Consider the following 17,433-nt stretch of genomic DNA (forward strand, 5'->3'; position numbering starts at 1 on the left):
GCTCATATAGATCTGTGATGCTTTCATCTCATTAAAACAGCGCCCAGGGCCTCATTACTGTGGAACACACTGCACATGAAACAGCATAGAGAGACTAAACCCGTATTTGACTGCTTCAGGCTTGTAACAGACACCATTCATTGATCGTCTGTGTATTAGCTGTAGTACCTGGAAATGTCCAGCAGAGGTCAGGGTTGCACTGCTTTGCTTTATTAGACTGGCCACATTGTTCTGGGTGATCTGGAACAGCGCCTCACTGTTGTCTCATCATCTGGAAGGAAGTAAAGCATTTTTTTCTGGCACTTTAGGTTCAATACAAGCTATTTGCTCTATATTACACATGTGTCAAACTCTGGCTTACAGGATTAGTTTCAAGTAGACAAAACTAAACCAATGCAGTCAGGCTTTTTTTGTGAACAGCCAATCACATGCTTTGAAACATTGAAAAACTGCAATTCACTTCCTGCAAGAGTCAGAATTAGCAAAATGATTTTCTCTCTTCTGCTGAAGATTAAGAGATTGGAGAATATGACATACGTAAATTAATTTACACAAGAAGAACAAGATGAAAACGTCTTGCTATATCAGCGCAAGTACAAGTTGTGAAGTTAGTTTATTTAGTTGATAATATATAGCCTATGTATACAGAGACTCTGTAAGACTCTGTATAAGCTTTATCTACCGATTCCATATCTTATATACTACATATTATCTGTATATAATTTTGTTCATTTAAACTAAATGTTTAATAATAATAATTAAACTACAATGCAATATTATATATGGGTTATAATATTTATATGAAATGTATAAAATAATTATAAGAAATAATCATCGCTAAAAGCCAGACAATTTTGGAGAATATTTACTGTGTTGTGATCTTTAATTTGCAGCAAGAGAAACTGAGGGAGTATGGCAAGCCGTTTTGACTTTAATTCATTCCCAGGAATCAGGATATGAATTCTTGATATCAATAATTCAAATTTCAACTAGTAAAAACTATAATTCTTGATATCTGTAACTGTATTTTGACTAGTTAAATGTCACCATAGGCTGCCATTCAAATTCAATTATTAGTATCATTAATAATTGAATTAATTGAAATTCCAAATTCACATATCAGAAATTCAATTCTTTCTAAAAATCATCATTTTTGATATCAGTAATTGTGTGGTTACTAGTGCGAATGTCTAATCTATATCAACAATTGAATTGCTATTAAAACATTTAATTTTTTATATAAATAATTTAATTGTCACTAGTTACAATGTGTATTTCTGACATCATGAATTAATGTGATTGTTACTAGCATGAAAGACATTTTAGATATCTGAAATTACAGTTAATGATATCAGAAATACATTTTCAGACATCAGAAATAACAAATGTAACATGTTGAAAATCTTGACATACATTTCAATAGAGACAACTGAATTATTGATATCAAACATTTAGATTTTTACTAAGAATTATATTTCTAATATGTAACAATTCTTGATATCAACAATTGAATTTGAATGGCGACATAGATGAATGGCGACTATATGGTGACATTTAACTAGTAAAAATACAATTACAGATATCAAGAATTATAGTTTTTCTAGTTGAAATTCAATTCTTGACATCAAGAACTCAATTTCTTGCGAGTGATGACGTTGTTGTTGATATTAAGAGTTCACATTTTTACTAGTAGAAATTTCATCCCTGATATCAAGAATTAGCATTTTAACTGACAATTGTATTGTTAATATATCAAGATTTCATTTCCTGCGAGTGATGGCTTGCCATAGCGGGAGCGCATTTATTGTGTCAGAGATGTGTCACTTTGCTCACTTCTGATTGGTCCCATTTCAGTTTGAGATCTCTTACCCAGAACATAACCTGTCCCGGAGCAGGATAGCCCTGGATCATAAGTTTCTATTGGCAATAAACACTGATAAAAGCTGAGCCACTTTCATGGTGCCAAGTGCAAAGCTGCAAACACACAGTTAGTCCAAACTGAGAGTCGAGTCAGAATAATAACAGCATGTCACAGACGCTTCAACCACAGACATTTCTGTAGGAAAAGGCAGATCACTTTCCATCAGATGGAGTGAGAGTGGCGCAGTCAGGCTCTCTCCCCTGCAGTGCCAGTAGTGCTGGCGAGGTGCTGGTCTGTGTGGCTGTCTGGCTGACGTCTGTGTCCTCTCTCTCCCGGCAGTTCATGGCATCAAGTGGACTTGCAGCAATGGGAATAGCAGCACTGGCTTCTCAGCAGAGCAGCTCGTGCAGCAAATTCTGGACAGCCACCAGACCAAACCACCTCCCCGGACGCACAACTGCCTCTGCACGGGAAACCTGGGTAAGGGAACGGGCGTCAAATGGCAACTCTGTAATGTCTCAATTGTTTCTCCTAGACAGTAATGACATTCAACGAAGAGCCTCCTGCCTTTCAGATTTGTCTCCTGAACAAAAAAAGACCCTGTCTCAACACTCTCAAACTTATCCAAAAGTCAGAGATTTCAGTATGAACACAATATGAAATATCTCTCATCAAATTCTTTATTTTATTATTCTATGCTATTATTCTATACTATTATCCTTCTATAAGGAGTCATGTGGGTTTTATTGAGCCATTAAGCAACTTATCTAACAGTGATTTCACTGTGTGAATGTATAGTTTATCATTTCCCCAACAAAATAAATCTGCTAATGTGTTATTTAAATTTGGACATTACTGTTTACATGCAAGATAACTGAGAACCATTTCCATCATAATGTCAGGTTCAGTATAGATTATGGCCAGTTGATGGCACTGTTGAGTCGAGTAAAATTAAGTTGAGGACTGTAAACAGTAATGTCATTCACATTAAACAAAAAAAGATGTATATATTATGAAACCAATGTATTAATTTCCCCTGAAATCCTAGATAGATAGATAGATAGATAGATAGATAGATAGATAGATAGATAGATAGATAGATAGATAGATAGATAGATAGATAGATAGATAGATAGATAGATAGATAGATAGATAGATAGATAGATAGATAGATTTTTTTTCTACACCACATCACAAATACTGTCAGGCATGGTGCAATTGAACATTATAATTTTTTATTTTATCTTTTGTATTATGTTTATTTGTTAAGTAAAATAATTTGTTTCTTCATTTCTATATTCATATATATTGTTATATTTAACTTTTGTGACTTTTTTTCTGTTTTAATCGTGTAATATTTATTTTTATATATTTATTATGAGGGTTTTAAGCAACATTTCATAGAATAAATATCAGCATTTAGCATTTATGTGGTATACAGAGGGCCAGCTCTTTCCATGAATCATAAGTCAATAAAATATATCAAAATGCATGTTTTTTTCAGTGTATTTATGATTGCGTTAATATTATAACAACCTAAAATGTCTCTGCTCTCTGTAGGTGCTGGGAGCAGCCTTCATCACAAATGCAACAGTGCCAAACACCGGATCATCTCCCCGAAAGTGGACCCTCGCACTGGAAGCGCCTACAGCAGCACCCACTCCGAGGTTCAGAACAACGACGTGTCCGAGGGAAAGACGGAGCACAGCCACGGCGGGAGCAAAAATGGCAGGGCGGGGGGCGACGGTGCTGGGGGAACCGGCGGGCGAGAGAAAAGGAACGGCAAGGTGCACAAGCCGGCGCTGCTCCACCAGAACAGTATGGAGGTGTCCTCAACCAACCAGGTGGAAGTGCCAGATACCACCCAGAGCTCACCCGTCTCCATCAGCAGCGGGCTAAACTCTGACCCCGACATGGCCGACAGTCCCGTGGTGACAGGAATGGGCCACGTAGCCTCGGTAATGAACAGCCTGTCTCAGTCCGCCACTGTATTCATGTCAGAAGACCCTGTCTATAGCATGTCTCCCACTGTAGACCCCAACGCTCACCTCTTGGGTGCCGACACAGCCTCTAGCAGTCTAGTATTAGCGGTGACCGCCGACAGTCACAAGTTTGCCTTTGCCGGAGCAGTGGGAGTGGGGTTGGGCGATGCAGGGTCCACAGACGAACTTGCTATGCTGTCCACAGCCAGTGTGTCAGAAGAACTGGTGCTGTCTAGTAACCTGGAAGCTGGGAATATCAAGCTGCCCGAGACCAATATGAACTTTGACCCTGACTGCTTCCTCAACAACCCCAAGCAAGGTCAGACCTACGGAGGGAATGGGATGAAAACCGAGGAGGGCAACAGGAGCAGCTGCAGTAACGGCGGACTGCGGTGTTCTCCGCCTCTCAACGACAACGGTTACGTCTTTAACCCCTCTCTGGTGAAGAACATCAAGACAGAGGACACGTCATTTGAACAGCAGTTGGCTAAAGAGGGTGGCTATCAGGTTGGAGAAGTGGTGAGCGATGCCGTCGGGATCTCTGGTTCCTCAAGCAGCGGTTCTGCACAAAACTCTCTGGCCCTGACGCCCACCGGTTCACTGCTGCCGTCCGGAGGTGGACTCAGTCCCAGCACCACACTCGAGCAGATGGATTTCAGCGCCATTGATGCCAAGCAAGACTATCCGTCCAGTGTTATGTCAGCAGCAGGCTACGGACAAGCTATCTCCAACTCTCACCTGGCCCACCAGGGTCACTCCCCCAGCTTCTTTCTGCAAGGTTCTCCGCAGTCCCAGACGCACCAGAACAACTCCGGTTCGACACAGAACTCCCACGACTCCAATGCCTACATGGGTCTCGTCAAGACAGACTCGACGGGAACCAACGGACATCTCCATCACCGTACACACCCCAGCCAGCACACTGCCTCTAACTGCAATGGCGGCTCTCCAAACGAGCGGAATGGACAGGCCGGGTCGCTCCAGCTTCTCCAGTACCAGAACCGCTTCCCGACCCCAGGCCAGGAGCATGAAGAAGTCGGTGGTTTGGAACAGCCAGCAGGAGCAGATCAAGGAGGAGGAGACGGCGTCCAAGAGAAGGACTCAGATTGTTTGATGACACAGCCGGGTAGAGGAGGAGAACCCGAGGGTGTAGGGGGCGCAGAGCACTACCTTCAGCAGCCAACAGAAGCTGGTGGAGTCGGGCAGGGATCTGGAGGAACGAGCGCAAGGGCGGAAAGTGGAACTTTGTGCAACGACACTGAGGGAAACGGAACCACCAACAGCCCCCATCAACAGCTCCAGCCGCTCTTGCAAGGAGCCGGTTTGGTGCAAGGGTTATTCAGCACCGTAGGAGCCCACCAGAGCATGGGGAGCGGTGGAACCAATGGAGGAGGCTCCATGGAGATCAACCTGGACCATTTTGATGTTTCCTTCGGGAATCAGTTCTCCGATCTTATCAATGACTTCATTTCGGTGGAGGGCGGAAGTGGTACGGCAGTAGTGCCGGGCGGCAGCGCTCTCTACGGGCATCAGCTGATGACCCATTCGGGAACAGAGGGGCAGGTCTCTTCTGGAAGCGCTGCGCAACAAGGTGCAGATGAAGGAGGTCACGGGGCGAGAGGATACAATTCTTCGGACCTCTGCCTGCAGCCCTGTTGCAGTCCGCAGTCCACGCAGGCTGGGGCGGTGGCGGCCGAGGCGGGACAGCTGTCGTACATGCAGGTGGCAGAGGCCGTGTCGGCAGCTGTGGCACACGGGAACATGGCAATGTTACAGGCTACCGGGAGGCTGTTTGTGGTGACGGACTATTCTCCAGAGTGGTCTTATCCTGAGGTGAGTTTGGGATTGACACTTCTGCAGAGCTAAAAAAAAAAAAAAAAAAAATGGCATCTCAACTGCTGTAGATGTGTGATAGAATAGCCACAAGATGGCAGCAGAGATGCGGGAAATGTGCGGGACCAGACATAATCTGCATTTTCTGAACAGATTTGGTGGGAAAATCTTTAGAATTTTGTGGAAGGGATTTATAAATTTTGTAAAATGAACAATACTCTATTATTAGTAGCTAATAATAAACAAACAAGGGGCAAGGGACATGTAGGGATTGGTGAATGATCGTTTTCTAATTCTGTGGAGACCTGTGGAGTTCTGAAAGCACACAATTCATATGGAAATCAGCCACAAGCTGCTTAATACAGGAATAGATTTGAGTCTTGTGAGGTCTGAATGTAAAGCTCAAGGTCTTCTCTACAACAAGTGACGTATTTGTTTGTCCCAGAAGCCCTTAGGCTACATGAGACACATGCTCAGCCTGTCATTAACATGCCTATTGGCAAGGAAGCAGTCGGACAAACATAGACAGAGGGATGTCAGAACTCACCACAACAACACTTTTAGCTCTCACAAACAAACACTGGTTATTTTTTGTGACATTTTCCTAGTTGGAAGGAGATTTCATCAGTGATGCATTTTAATGTGTTTCTTGTGGCGTTCTGACATACAAGTAAATGCACCTTTAGGCCAAAACACACCCGAAAACATAATCCAGATCTAAATTCTGACAGTATAAGCATGCAGTAAATGTAAACAACCAATCTCAGGGATGCTGTTTCCTTTGCAAGCTTTGATAGGTTAAATAAAAGGCTCATTATTGGTATATATATTTCTCAGGGTGGGGTGAAGGTTCTGATCACCGGTCCATGGCAGGAGGCCAGCAGTGAATATACCTGCCTATTTGATCAGATAACAGTTCCAGCCTCCCTCATCCAGCCCGGGGTGCTGCGCTGCTACTGCCCAGGTATTTCAGCAGTCACATATACAAACTGCATGCACATATACACCTTTAAATTGTGCTTTTGGAGGGAAAGTGTGAGTCTGCTACATTTCAGCATCCCAAAAGCATCAAACAAAGTTACCAAAAAATCACAAGTCAGCATGCCAAACATTTGATTTTAGAATCTTTTCAATGCTGAAAAAAATTGACCTTCATATGTTAAGTTACAATACTGTAGTCCATTAATATATAATGTGGTCTTTTGTGAACAAACAAAGGACTGCTTTTAACAGCTGTCATAGAGAACTCATTAAAATTCCACTGTTACATAACTAAATATATAAATAAAAAACAAAAATACTCTGAGCCATCACTCTTAACATTGTAAATGGTTTGCAAACGTGTGCAGACTGTCTACTGTTTCTTTGCACATAAAAAAAAAAATCTTAATTTGTGTCTCATTTCCTTTCAAAGCTCATGACACGGGCCTGGTGACCCTGCAGGTGGCCGCCAGCAGTCAAATCATCTCCAACTCGGTGGTGTTTGAGTATAAAGCCCGTGCCCTGCCTGCCCTGCCCTCCTCTCAACACGACTGGCTCTCACTGGACGGTACGTCTCGGATTTATCTTACATCAACAGTTTTGTTTGTGTTTTTTATCATTTTGTATTGTTTATTTTCAGCAAAACTTTTTAATCTGAATTCATGAGCATAATGAATACTAAATGTTTAATTTGCATATTGCATATGTTTGTCTGAGAAATCTCTGGGTGGCTGATGGCAGATACTTCTTCAAGCTGTGTTTCAAATGACTAGCAGGTGCATAATGGACACTTGGCTGCTGTTAAACTATTAGTTTTGCCTGCATTTTGAACAGGGTGGCCAGGTAGCGTTTGCCTAGTCTAAAGGGAAATTAAAAACTTGCATAGACTCTGCTCTTATTTGCTTCTTTTTTGGCCTGTGGTTTGTATTAGCAAATCCTGAATATGGTTAAACTGGGCTGCCAAACCTTGGCCAGATACTTCTGTAACACCTTAAGGTCTACAAGGATGACTGAGAATCCTTCTAACTTGTATAACCAGGTTATGTTTGGGTTAAAAATAAGGCTGAAAAAGACTAGACTAAAAGGCACTCATGTCATGGATGGTGTATTTTTTCTATTTCTGTCTTTTGTCATTGCCAGTGTGGGAAAAAAAAACTTTACGTAATATTTATCAGGTTATAAGGACTATATGGACATGTTCTGTGATAAAATCATGCTTTGTTGTTGATTGTGTTCTGAGGGTGAATCTCACAAAGAAATATCCAGGTCATATTTAATAATAAAACGGATTATTTTTATACTGCCTTTACTAAATCTCAAGGTTGTTCAGGGTATATTTATACTGAAAAGCAATAATGAAGCCTGGAGGGGGGGAGGGGGGGGGGGGGGGAACTCAAACCTAAAATTCACTCACAATCAGGAGAAAAAAATTATATTTTGCATAAAAAAGCACATTTCCCCCCCATGTCCTCAACTTTAATGTGAAAAAACCTCATTATCATTTTCATAGTGTGTCTGTGATTTTAATTCTCATTATTCTCAATGATAGTTCTCATTAGATTGCCATTACTGTAATGGAGTAATTAAAACCATCCAGTCTGGACACAATAATTCATTTTAAATTAAAATCAGCATAAACTTTTAAGAATTTAAGATATAATTTTACATTACAGTCATGATGATTTTATATGTTTTATTTTATAGGGGGAATGTGTTTATTTGTCCAAATAATGTAAATATATCTTGAAGATCCTAAAAACACGCTGTTTTCTTTTTTTCGTATTTCTTTGCGACATTCATCCCTGCATCAGCGATTTACACTCTAGATATACTTGCGGCAATCCCAATGTTCAGTGTATTATAGTTACATTTGTTATGTGAACTTTGGGAATATAAAAGAGTGATCAAAGGTTATGAGATGAGATCTCATTCGTCTAATCGAGCTCCAGTTCTCCCAGCACTCTGTCTGCGTGCATCCAGCGCGTTATGTGCGTGGCGCTGAACGACACACCGCCTGGCCTGATTTGTCATAATGCAGAGAGGAGAAAAACAGTTTGTCTGCAGCATTGCAGGTACTGAACCACAGGACAGAGGCTGAGAGGGGCAAGAGCAGTAAACCTGCCTCCTGTTGACACAGATTTGTCGCAAAACACCCGTGTGAGCGACCGTCACATTGTTCCCAGCGCTTATATGAGTGATCATGGCGTCTCCATTGTGTTTCGCTGCCACTCCCAAAAGAAAAACACGTCCATATCCAACCACCACACGACTTCAGATTCGCGCCAAAACGCGCGGTTTTAGTCATACGTCAAAAGCGGAATGCTTCGAGTCCAGACGCTGTCGTAAACGGCTATAAAACAGAAACACGTTAAAAAAAAATGCGATACGATGCAAAACTCGATCTCGACTGCTGCGCGTAGAGCATTCGCAATGTTAACAGATCCGACAAAACGTTTTAATGCAATCGAATGTTTTCCGTCAGAAAAGGAGGACTGTCATGCCTGCGAGTGTTTGGAGAGCCAGCCGGTGGCGCACGACAGCGCGTAAAGCGGTGCGTAAAGCGCGTACCTGCGGCGGATGAAGCCCGCGTCTCCATGAGCGAGCGGAGAAGATAAAGCATCGGCAGCAGCAGGGATGGGGAGGGAACAGGAGGAGGTGTAGAGGAGGGGGGCGAGGGGTCTTTATCTCTCTCCCTACACTCTCCGCACTTACACTTTGTTCTATTGTTGTTGGCTCATGTGCCAAGCGGCTCCTGCGGTTAGTTTGACGCTGGATGGAGAACATGTGTGATTGACAGATAACACGTTGGCTGATTCGGGTTTGTATGCATGATTCTTTTCGTATCGGCATGAACTTGATCCACATGCACAGGCTATTTAAAGATGAATATAGGTTCTAGTTCTGCGCTCCAGGTGTCAGCGTCTTTGTTATGTGTCCTGCTATATTCTTTCCCTTGTTTACGATGTTTCCCAACAACATTGTGAGCATTTTCTCTTCTGGAAAGCTATTTCATTGTCCTGAGGGCAGTGCTTTAGAGAGCTCATGCTGGAAAATATTTACTACATAGACTCATTTAGGTTCTACATGGAAGTTTCTTCAAATGAATGGTCTTTGAATCATCATGTTGTGCAGGTTTTACAACCAGACTGTACGTACTAGTACAGTAGTAGCTTGTAAACTTTAACCAGCCAGTGTTCTCCGAGACCTCCAGATCTCCTTTGTAAAGCATGTGTTTGCAATGAGTGGGTCAGGTGTAGTGCGTCTGTCTTCAGCACCACAGGCAGTGGACAGCGACAGTGATGCTGAGAGGATCAGACTGTTGCCCTTCTTCTGATAAGTGTTCCAGAGGGAGAGGACGAATATTCTGTGCCATAAACTTGACCTTTTTTCTACATTTATTCTGAAACCTACAGTGTAATAGAGCTGACAATATTAGAATTGTTCTACCAACCTGTTGACAACTTATGGCTATTGTCTTTCCCTTTATTTAGTCTTTTTCATTGTTATTATTAATATGAAGAACACTTGTTTTTAGTTGTCTTATTTGTGTGTGTGTTAAATTACAATCTGCAATACTTGCAATCACATAATATAAGTCTAAGAGGATTTCAACTGAGTAACTTCTGTATTCTTGTTTTTTCTGGCCTGCCTACATGCCCTTACAAGGAAACTTGTAACTAGGTCACTATAATCAACCCCAAATCTACAGTTCAAAGTTCCCTGTTCTGCTTTGATGAGATTTCCTGTGGAATTCTAGGAATATTGCGGTCATGGCTTGAGTCCGCTAATGGAGCGCCCACACAGATCTGTCCCGTCCGGGCTGTTTTTGCTCTCGATTGAAATTAAACTGTTGTTTGTTTGTTTGTCTATCCTCCAAGCAGTCTGAACTCGGATAATCTGAGCGAGTACAGTGTTGTGCTGGCTTTTAGTTTCATGTGTAATTAGAGTGCACAACTCTGTGTGTGTGTGTGTGTGTGTGTGTGTGTGTGTGTGTGTGTGTGTGTGTGTGTGTGTGTGTGTGTGTGTGTGTGTGTGTGTGTGTGTGTGTGTGTGTGTGTGTGTGTGTGTGTTGACAATGAATACTGATCTGTAGGCTTTTTTTCTGTAAAATGTTTCCATTTTTTCAGTCAGTTCCATTGTCAGCATCTTTCTCATTTTGCTAAATTCTCTGGATGGATATAATGACCACAGTACTTAAGAGTATTTTAAGTGCAGTAAAACTCTTTTAAACAAATTGTTGTTGAAAGTCCGTTACTTGCAGATATAAATGCATAAATACCTCAGTCAAATATAAGGACATAACACATTTACACATAAACAATGCTTTAGATTCCAGCATTCAAAGTCTTTGTACTGGAAGCTTTTGTTTGTCTGAGTCCTTCAAAGTTCTGGTCTGAGGCTGTACATGTCTTACAAATCTCCATCAGAGACCTTGGATGTGAGTTCATGGCATGGTTTGTTACATAGTTTTTAAGCAGAAGGGATGTTTCAGGTTAGATGTGAAAATTGAATACAAATAATCAGTGCTGGGATTATGACTGACAGAGAAATAATGGCATTATCATAGCAGCCTTGCCTCTCTCCAATTCTATCCAAAACAAGCACCTATCCCAGGGTCATGATCTACCAGATCTACCAATGTCCACAGCATTAGGAGCTGTTATCCCAGCTTTGAGTCCATGCTGAGCTAAATCCCCTTAAGACAAAATCATTGCACATTATCAGCTAAATCCTGTCGAAAGGGACATTTGTGTGATTTTGTTTTTTTTCCTTTTCTGTTCGATGCTTTTATAGTGATGGGCTTAAACAGGATATCAGTCTGTTATAGATTTAAAGCAAATCCTTGCGGAAATGCTCAGCAGAGCACGAGCTCTGTCTATTTTAAACCTTAAAAATAAAAAGTCAATATGCTCTCTCAGCTCAGATGTAGCAAATATTGGATATGCTCAGGGGGGAAATTATATAGCAATCATCCAGTATTCAATAAATAATCAAGACCATCATAAAAACTGTACACATCTTATTTACCCTCCACATTGTTGCATTAGACTTTGTCTTTTGATTATTTCTGACATAGATATTTAAGATGCATTACTTAATACTATGTAATTGACATCCATCTGCAGACTGTAAATTACATTTCATTTAAGAGAGATGCTGTTATTCATCAAATGTTGGAGAAGAGTGTCACATATGATATTTCCAAATGCATGTTGTAGATTAATGGACTTTGATTTTAAATATATTTGGATTGCATTGTTGGAGTGATGCTGTACAGTCTTAACATAGTATGCCAGATCGTGGTAGTTTGGTGCTTCTTCCAAACTGGCCTGCATGATGGGGATTTGCACCGTGCAAATAGCATTCTGCACTAATTTTGCACTTTTAACCTAATATGCAAAACAAGACTGTCAGCAGGTGCTAGCCATATGGATGCATTGTCAAATGCTTGTTTAATTTCTGATGACTGTAAAGCCCGTAGTCTCTTTATTGCCAATCTCAGGCACAATAAACCGCAACAGATCTTCAACAAGTGAGTGATTTTGAGCCCCTGTTGCTCTTGTAGCTGTAAAGTGGTGCAGAAGCCCCCACTCTCAAGAGCATGATGCAACTGTGATGAAATAGAGAAACCGGCTTGGGCTCTCTGCATTAGGATATTACCATGAGATTCTCAAACATCCAGCGAGTAGAGAGTTTAGTCCTTTCACTCAAGGCTTGTGCTCACCCACATGAGGTCCGCTTGACCAGGAGATACCCAGGCCAAAGGAGCAACACCAAGGCTGATGTAACATCTCCTGAAAAACGGTAACAGAGATTGGCAGTCTGTTTAATACTGTTGATGTTTTTTTGGGGGGCTAGTTTATGCATGAGCTTCGTCATTGGTCTGTGTTAGTGAAGGTTGTTGTTGGGTGCTTGGCATATCGGGAAGTCTGATTTATTCACACAAACACAAGATGTCATTTTAAAATACTTGTTAAAGACGGTTTCATGTGTATTTACAGCTTTTTGAGGAATCTTGACCTTTTTTAAGTTCATATTAAAAGTTAAAATTAACTGTTAATTAACTGTTGGAACTGATAAGGCTCTATGATGTTTAATTTTTTTCATGCATTTGTTGTGGCATGTCTTAAGAGCGGATTTTGTATAGGAATTCTGATAAATTGGGACACTTTTTGACATTGAAACGACTGCGAAAAAGTGGTTCAATTACCTTGAATTCACCTTATATATTCACCTGAATACAGCCAATGCAAATAATCTCGCCGCATCAATTTTCCGTAAAAATTCTCCATCTCTGCGTTAATAAACATGAGTTGGGTCTGTCTGTTTTGAAACGCTGCCCCTCAACAGTTTTAGGTTTGACACAAAGCTTTCAAGTGTTCTGTTGCCTGGCTGGTCTGCTGGCATCTGATTGGTCGTCTCCAGGCTGCTGGAGGTGTAGTAGAGCGTTGATTATGTCACAGCCCCGTTGTAGAGCAATTTGGTCCCTCCTCCCCTTTCCCCTCCCCCAGCCTACATGAGCGTACGTGTGCCGCATTCTGAGTGGAGGCAGAGAGAGAGAGAGAGAGAGAGAGAGAGAGAGAGAGAGAGAGAGAGAGAGAGAGAGAGAGAGAGAGAGACAGCCAGCCAGCCAGCAGCAGGTGGAAATGACATCATCTGCACTGCACCAACACTGCAGTAGTGTTTGAACAAAGCTGCACTGGAGCTCCACTCAGAGCTGCTCTTTTTGTCTGCAAGGGTGGATGTTTGTAGAGGAAAAACACAGAATCCAATGCATATGTGTATGTCCATTCATTAGAATTTGCTTCGCTTTCATTCAGTATGACTGAAACAGAACTGGTGTCAATATCGTATATATGCAAGACATTTGTCTTGATGTTAGCTGTCACTATAACAAAACAATACATTACGAGCGTACGTACAAGAACCTGCAATTCGCTGGAAACCATTTTTTAAGTGGACAAAGGATGTGCAACTAGATACTGTTTTATATGGACAGATGTAATGAGAAATAATGACGAATGTTTGAGATGTTGAAGAGTAGAAATCTTATAAATGTAATCTTTGTATTCATGTTTTTAAAAAGTATACCATTTAAAACTGTTTTTAAGAATTGCAGCCTATTTGTACTAGATATAAATAAAAAAATAAAAAAAATTGGAAAATACAATTGTCTTAATTTTTGAATAACTTATATTTATTTTAAAAAAAAATCATATAATTGACCCACATAAGGTATCGAAGTGAAATTTGCAACATATTTTACGTCTGTAACATGTTTTCTGAGTTAAACAAGAAGATATTAATCTGGAAAAAATATAGGACGGGACTAATGTTTTGGTATTCATACCAGTGATTTTCCACCTGCTACAGCAGAATACTGCAGTTGAAAAACCTTGAACCAATGCTGCCAGTGTGTACACACCTATAAATGGCATTGGTGATATCAGCTGAAATTTGCTAAGATTATGAAGACAAACATGTTTTTTTCTTTGGTATAACATGCAGTGATGAATCGTGCACAATAAGACCAGGAATGTGTATTAAGAAAGTAAATAAACTAAATTTTGATTCCATGTTATTTTCAAAGTATAAAAAATAAAATATAAAAATATTATAAAATATAAAAAAACAATGTGTTTGAAATGTATGCACAGCAGTCTAAATTCTCCTTGTGTTTTATGCAGATAACCAGTTCAGAATGTCCATCCTGGAACGCCTAGAGCAGATGGAGCGACGGATGGCAGAGATGGCCGGTCAACAGCAGCAGCAACAAGGCGGTGGAGGATCATCTGAGAGCGGAGGAACCGGAACAGGAGGAGGAGAGGGAGGAAGAAGCAATTCTGAACAGGCACAGGTATCCTTTTGAGCTAGGCAGTCGTGCTCTAAACTAATGGATATCACCATTAGACTCTTAGAATTGACGTTTCTTTATTGTTTGGTGTAGTTCTCGCCAGGTCAGAGCCAGGGTCAAGGTCAGGCTGGCAGCTCCTTTGAGAGCCGTGTGGTGGTAGTTTGTGAAAAAATGATGAACCGTGCCTGCTGGGCCAAGTCCAAGCACCTGATCCACTCCAAAACGTTCAGGGGCATGACTCTTCTTCATCTGGCAGCCGCCCAGGGCTACACCACCCTTATCCAAACACTAATCAAGTGGCGGTGAGTATACTGATTGCATACTGGCACGAAATGCCCATATATATTGCATATACTGTACATCATTCACCTGTTCTGTATTGTTCTCTTTGTTTTCACAGCACTAAGCATGCAGACAGTATTGACCTGGAACTTGAGGTTGATCCTCTAAACGTGGATCATTTTTCTTGTACCCCACTAGTGAGTATTGACACTAGGATATAATACCTGCCAAGTAGTTGCTGTTTGAATGAGTTGTTTCATACAGAAGGGGCAGAATATGGCACACAAATTAAATGCAACTCTTCATCATCTCTTCAGATGTGGGCTTGCGCTTTGGGTCATATGGAAGCAGCCGTGGTTTTGTATAAATGGGATCGGCGAGCGTTGGCCATCCCAGATTCTTTGGGTCGCTTACCGCTGGCTATAGCCAGATCCCGTGGCCACACTAAGCTGGCCGAATGTCTGGAAAGCCTTCAGAGGGAGGAGCAGCAGTCAGGAGCACTGACTACAACTGCCAGCATGCCTTTCTCACCATCTACTGAGGCCTCAGCAGCTGAGGGATGGATGAATGTTTGGGGTACGGAGACATCCTCAGTTGGGCTGAAAGACAGCAGCATCACTTGTTCTGCTTCCAGCTCCAGCTCAGGTGAGAACTGGAATCTTTTAATCTGTCAGTTAGCTTGCTTTACTTCAATAAAGTTCAAAAACAACCTTAAATAATAGCAAGACCTTGATTCAGGTTGAGTGATTCAATTTAGTCAAGTGTTCTTCCTCTTAGACACTTTCTTCATACCTTTGCAGACTTGAGGAGACCCAGGTCGGAACCATCCAGTTTCTATAGCAGTGTTAGTCACGGGGACGCCCCATTGAGCAAGAAACACAAACCCAACCCAGAGACCCTTCAAACTCGGCCCAGCAAATCCTGCTCTGCCCCTCTCGGACTAGAAGAACAGGCCCATAAGCCTAAAACGTGCCCTTCCAAACCGAGGGAAGGTACTGTGGAGAAAGAGCAGGGAGATGGTGAGCAGTCTCAGACTAAGCTGGGCTCAACTTGTGGAGGCGGGCGTTGGGGTTCCAGACAGGCTGCAGGACGCAGAGTGCCAACTGTAGGTCTTGGCAAGGAAAGGCTGGCGAACAGACTGAGATTAAGAGAAGTTGCTAGCGCTGGAACGATCTCTGATCTGCGTACAAGCCAAGAGGATCTGGAGAACACCGGAGACCTGCAGGTGAGGCATAGTTTGACACAAGTAGATTGCCAAAACTGCTTCTTTTTGTAGTGCTATAAGTCTGACGGACCTTGCAAAACTTGTACTGGCTTCTGTCTAGTGTTTCAGTGGCAATATTGTTCGCTATTTTATGCACTTTTTGGAGCTCATGAACATGTACATTTGCTGGTGCAATTTTAAAAGTACCTAACAATTTGTTTCAGAACATGAACATGATGACTTTAGCGGAGGAAGTCATTGAGGCGACATCTGATCGCATCAAGAGGGAAAACTTTGTTGCATCAGACACTACACTAGATGGTGTCGGAGTCAGCAGCACTATGAGCTGGTTGGCCAGTTACCTTGGAGATGCAGAGAGGTGATTCATCATAAAGTTGATGTTCTCAAGAATGATAGTTGCAAACTCTTTGGATTCTTGTATGTAATTGATTTCCCAATCATTCCCAGGTTCCTGTTTAACAAGCCCCTAACTCACTCTCCTGGCCTGGCCTCAGTCCACGGTGGAGGACAGCCGGAACTCGATGGTCCTCTTGGGAAGCTTGGCTTTCAGTCCCCCACTGAATGGACTGCGCTTCTCAACGCCTCCCACAACAAGGAGGAGCGTGACCTGACCCAGCTGGCCCTGTCTGATCCTGAACAGAGAGAACTTTATGAGGCAGCCCGCCAAGTCCAGAACACCTTCCGCAAGTACAAGGTAGGGCAGGGCTTCACCCAGGTGCCAGTCACCAGGTGTCACCTATGTAGGTTATTGGTGGTGTGTTGCCAGTGTTCGTGATGGTCCGGTTTCAAAGGTCTTGGTGTATTGTGTTGTGTTGTATGGTGGTCCTGAACTTAAGGTATAATAATCCGGATCTTTGGAGTCCTGTGACGTGAAAGGTGATATGATTGTTGTGGTGTGCGCTCAAAAGGCAGAGATAGGGTCAGTGTTGTAGACAAGCATGGGGAAATTTGCTTGAGCTTAGCATGGCCTTGCTATAAGGAATGATTGCATTGTTCCCTCTATCTATCTGTCTGTCTTAACGGGATGCGCAGATATCCCTGAGTCCACACCACATTGGTTGTTCAGAGCAGATTTCTCCCAGTGTTCTGCTGGCGCGCCGTGCTCTGAAGAATAACCTTCTCCCAGGTCTCAGAGCATATCGACGCAACTTTGCCAGTCTAAGAGGACACCTTGGCCAGGCACAAAGGGAATCAGATGGCATCCTCTCTGTGGCCTTGCAGGCCTCCTTGTGAACACTAATCTCTCTCCTGTCCTCTCCACCCTACCTTATCCCCCTCTTCCCCCATCCTGCAGGGTCGTCCCCTTCGGGAGCAGCAGGAACTGGCAGCTGCTGTCATTCAGCGCTGTTATAAGAGGTACAAACAGGTAGGCCAACAACACTCAGAAACTCCTGGTTGTACACTTTTAAATGAT

The 17,433-nt window shown here is 42.2% G+C and overlaps 1 protein-coding gene across 3 annotated transcripts in view; it reads left to right on the forward strand.

Moving 5' to 3' along the window:
- camta1b (calmodulin binding transcription activator 1b) overlaps positions 1-17,433 on the forward strand; it is a 266,259-nt gene that overhangs the window by 241,458 nt on the left and 7,368 nt on the right. For 2 of the 3 annotated variants that reach the window (XM_079597128.1, XM_079597129.1), the window contains 12 exons: positions 2,201-2,341; positions 3,422-5,676; positions 6,514-6,640; positions 7,091-7,225; positions 14,346-14,515; positions 14,606-14,814; positions 14,913-14,991; positions 15,112-15,439; positions 15,595-16,019; positions 16,223-16,377; positions 16,467-16,713; positions 17,314-17,385. In XM_079597128.1, coding sequence (XP_079453254.1) covers positions 2,201-2,341; positions 3,422-5,676; positions 6,514-6,640; positions 7,091-7,225; positions 14,346-14,515; positions 14,606-14,814; positions 14,913-14,991; positions 15,112-15,439; positions 15,595-16,019; positions 16,223-16,377; positions 16,467-16,713; positions 17,314-17,385 — 4,343 coding nt within the window. The remainder of the gene's footprint in view (positions 1-2,200; positions 2,342-3,421; positions 5,677-6,513; positions 6,641-7,090; positions 7,226-14,345; positions 14,516-14,605; positions 14,815-14,912; positions 14,992-15,111; positions 15,440-15,594; positions 16,020-16,222; positions 16,378-16,466; positions 16,714-17,313; positions 17,386-17,433) is intronic. The other variant, XM_079597130.1, reaches the window with a different exon arrangement.

Source organism: Phoxinus phoxinus, assembly GCF_949152265.1.
Source record: "Phoxinus phoxinus genome assembly, chromosome: 22".
Taxonomy (NCBI): Eukaryota; Metazoa; Chordata; class Actinopteri; order Cypriniformes; family Leuciscidae; genus Phoxinus; species Phoxinus phoxinus.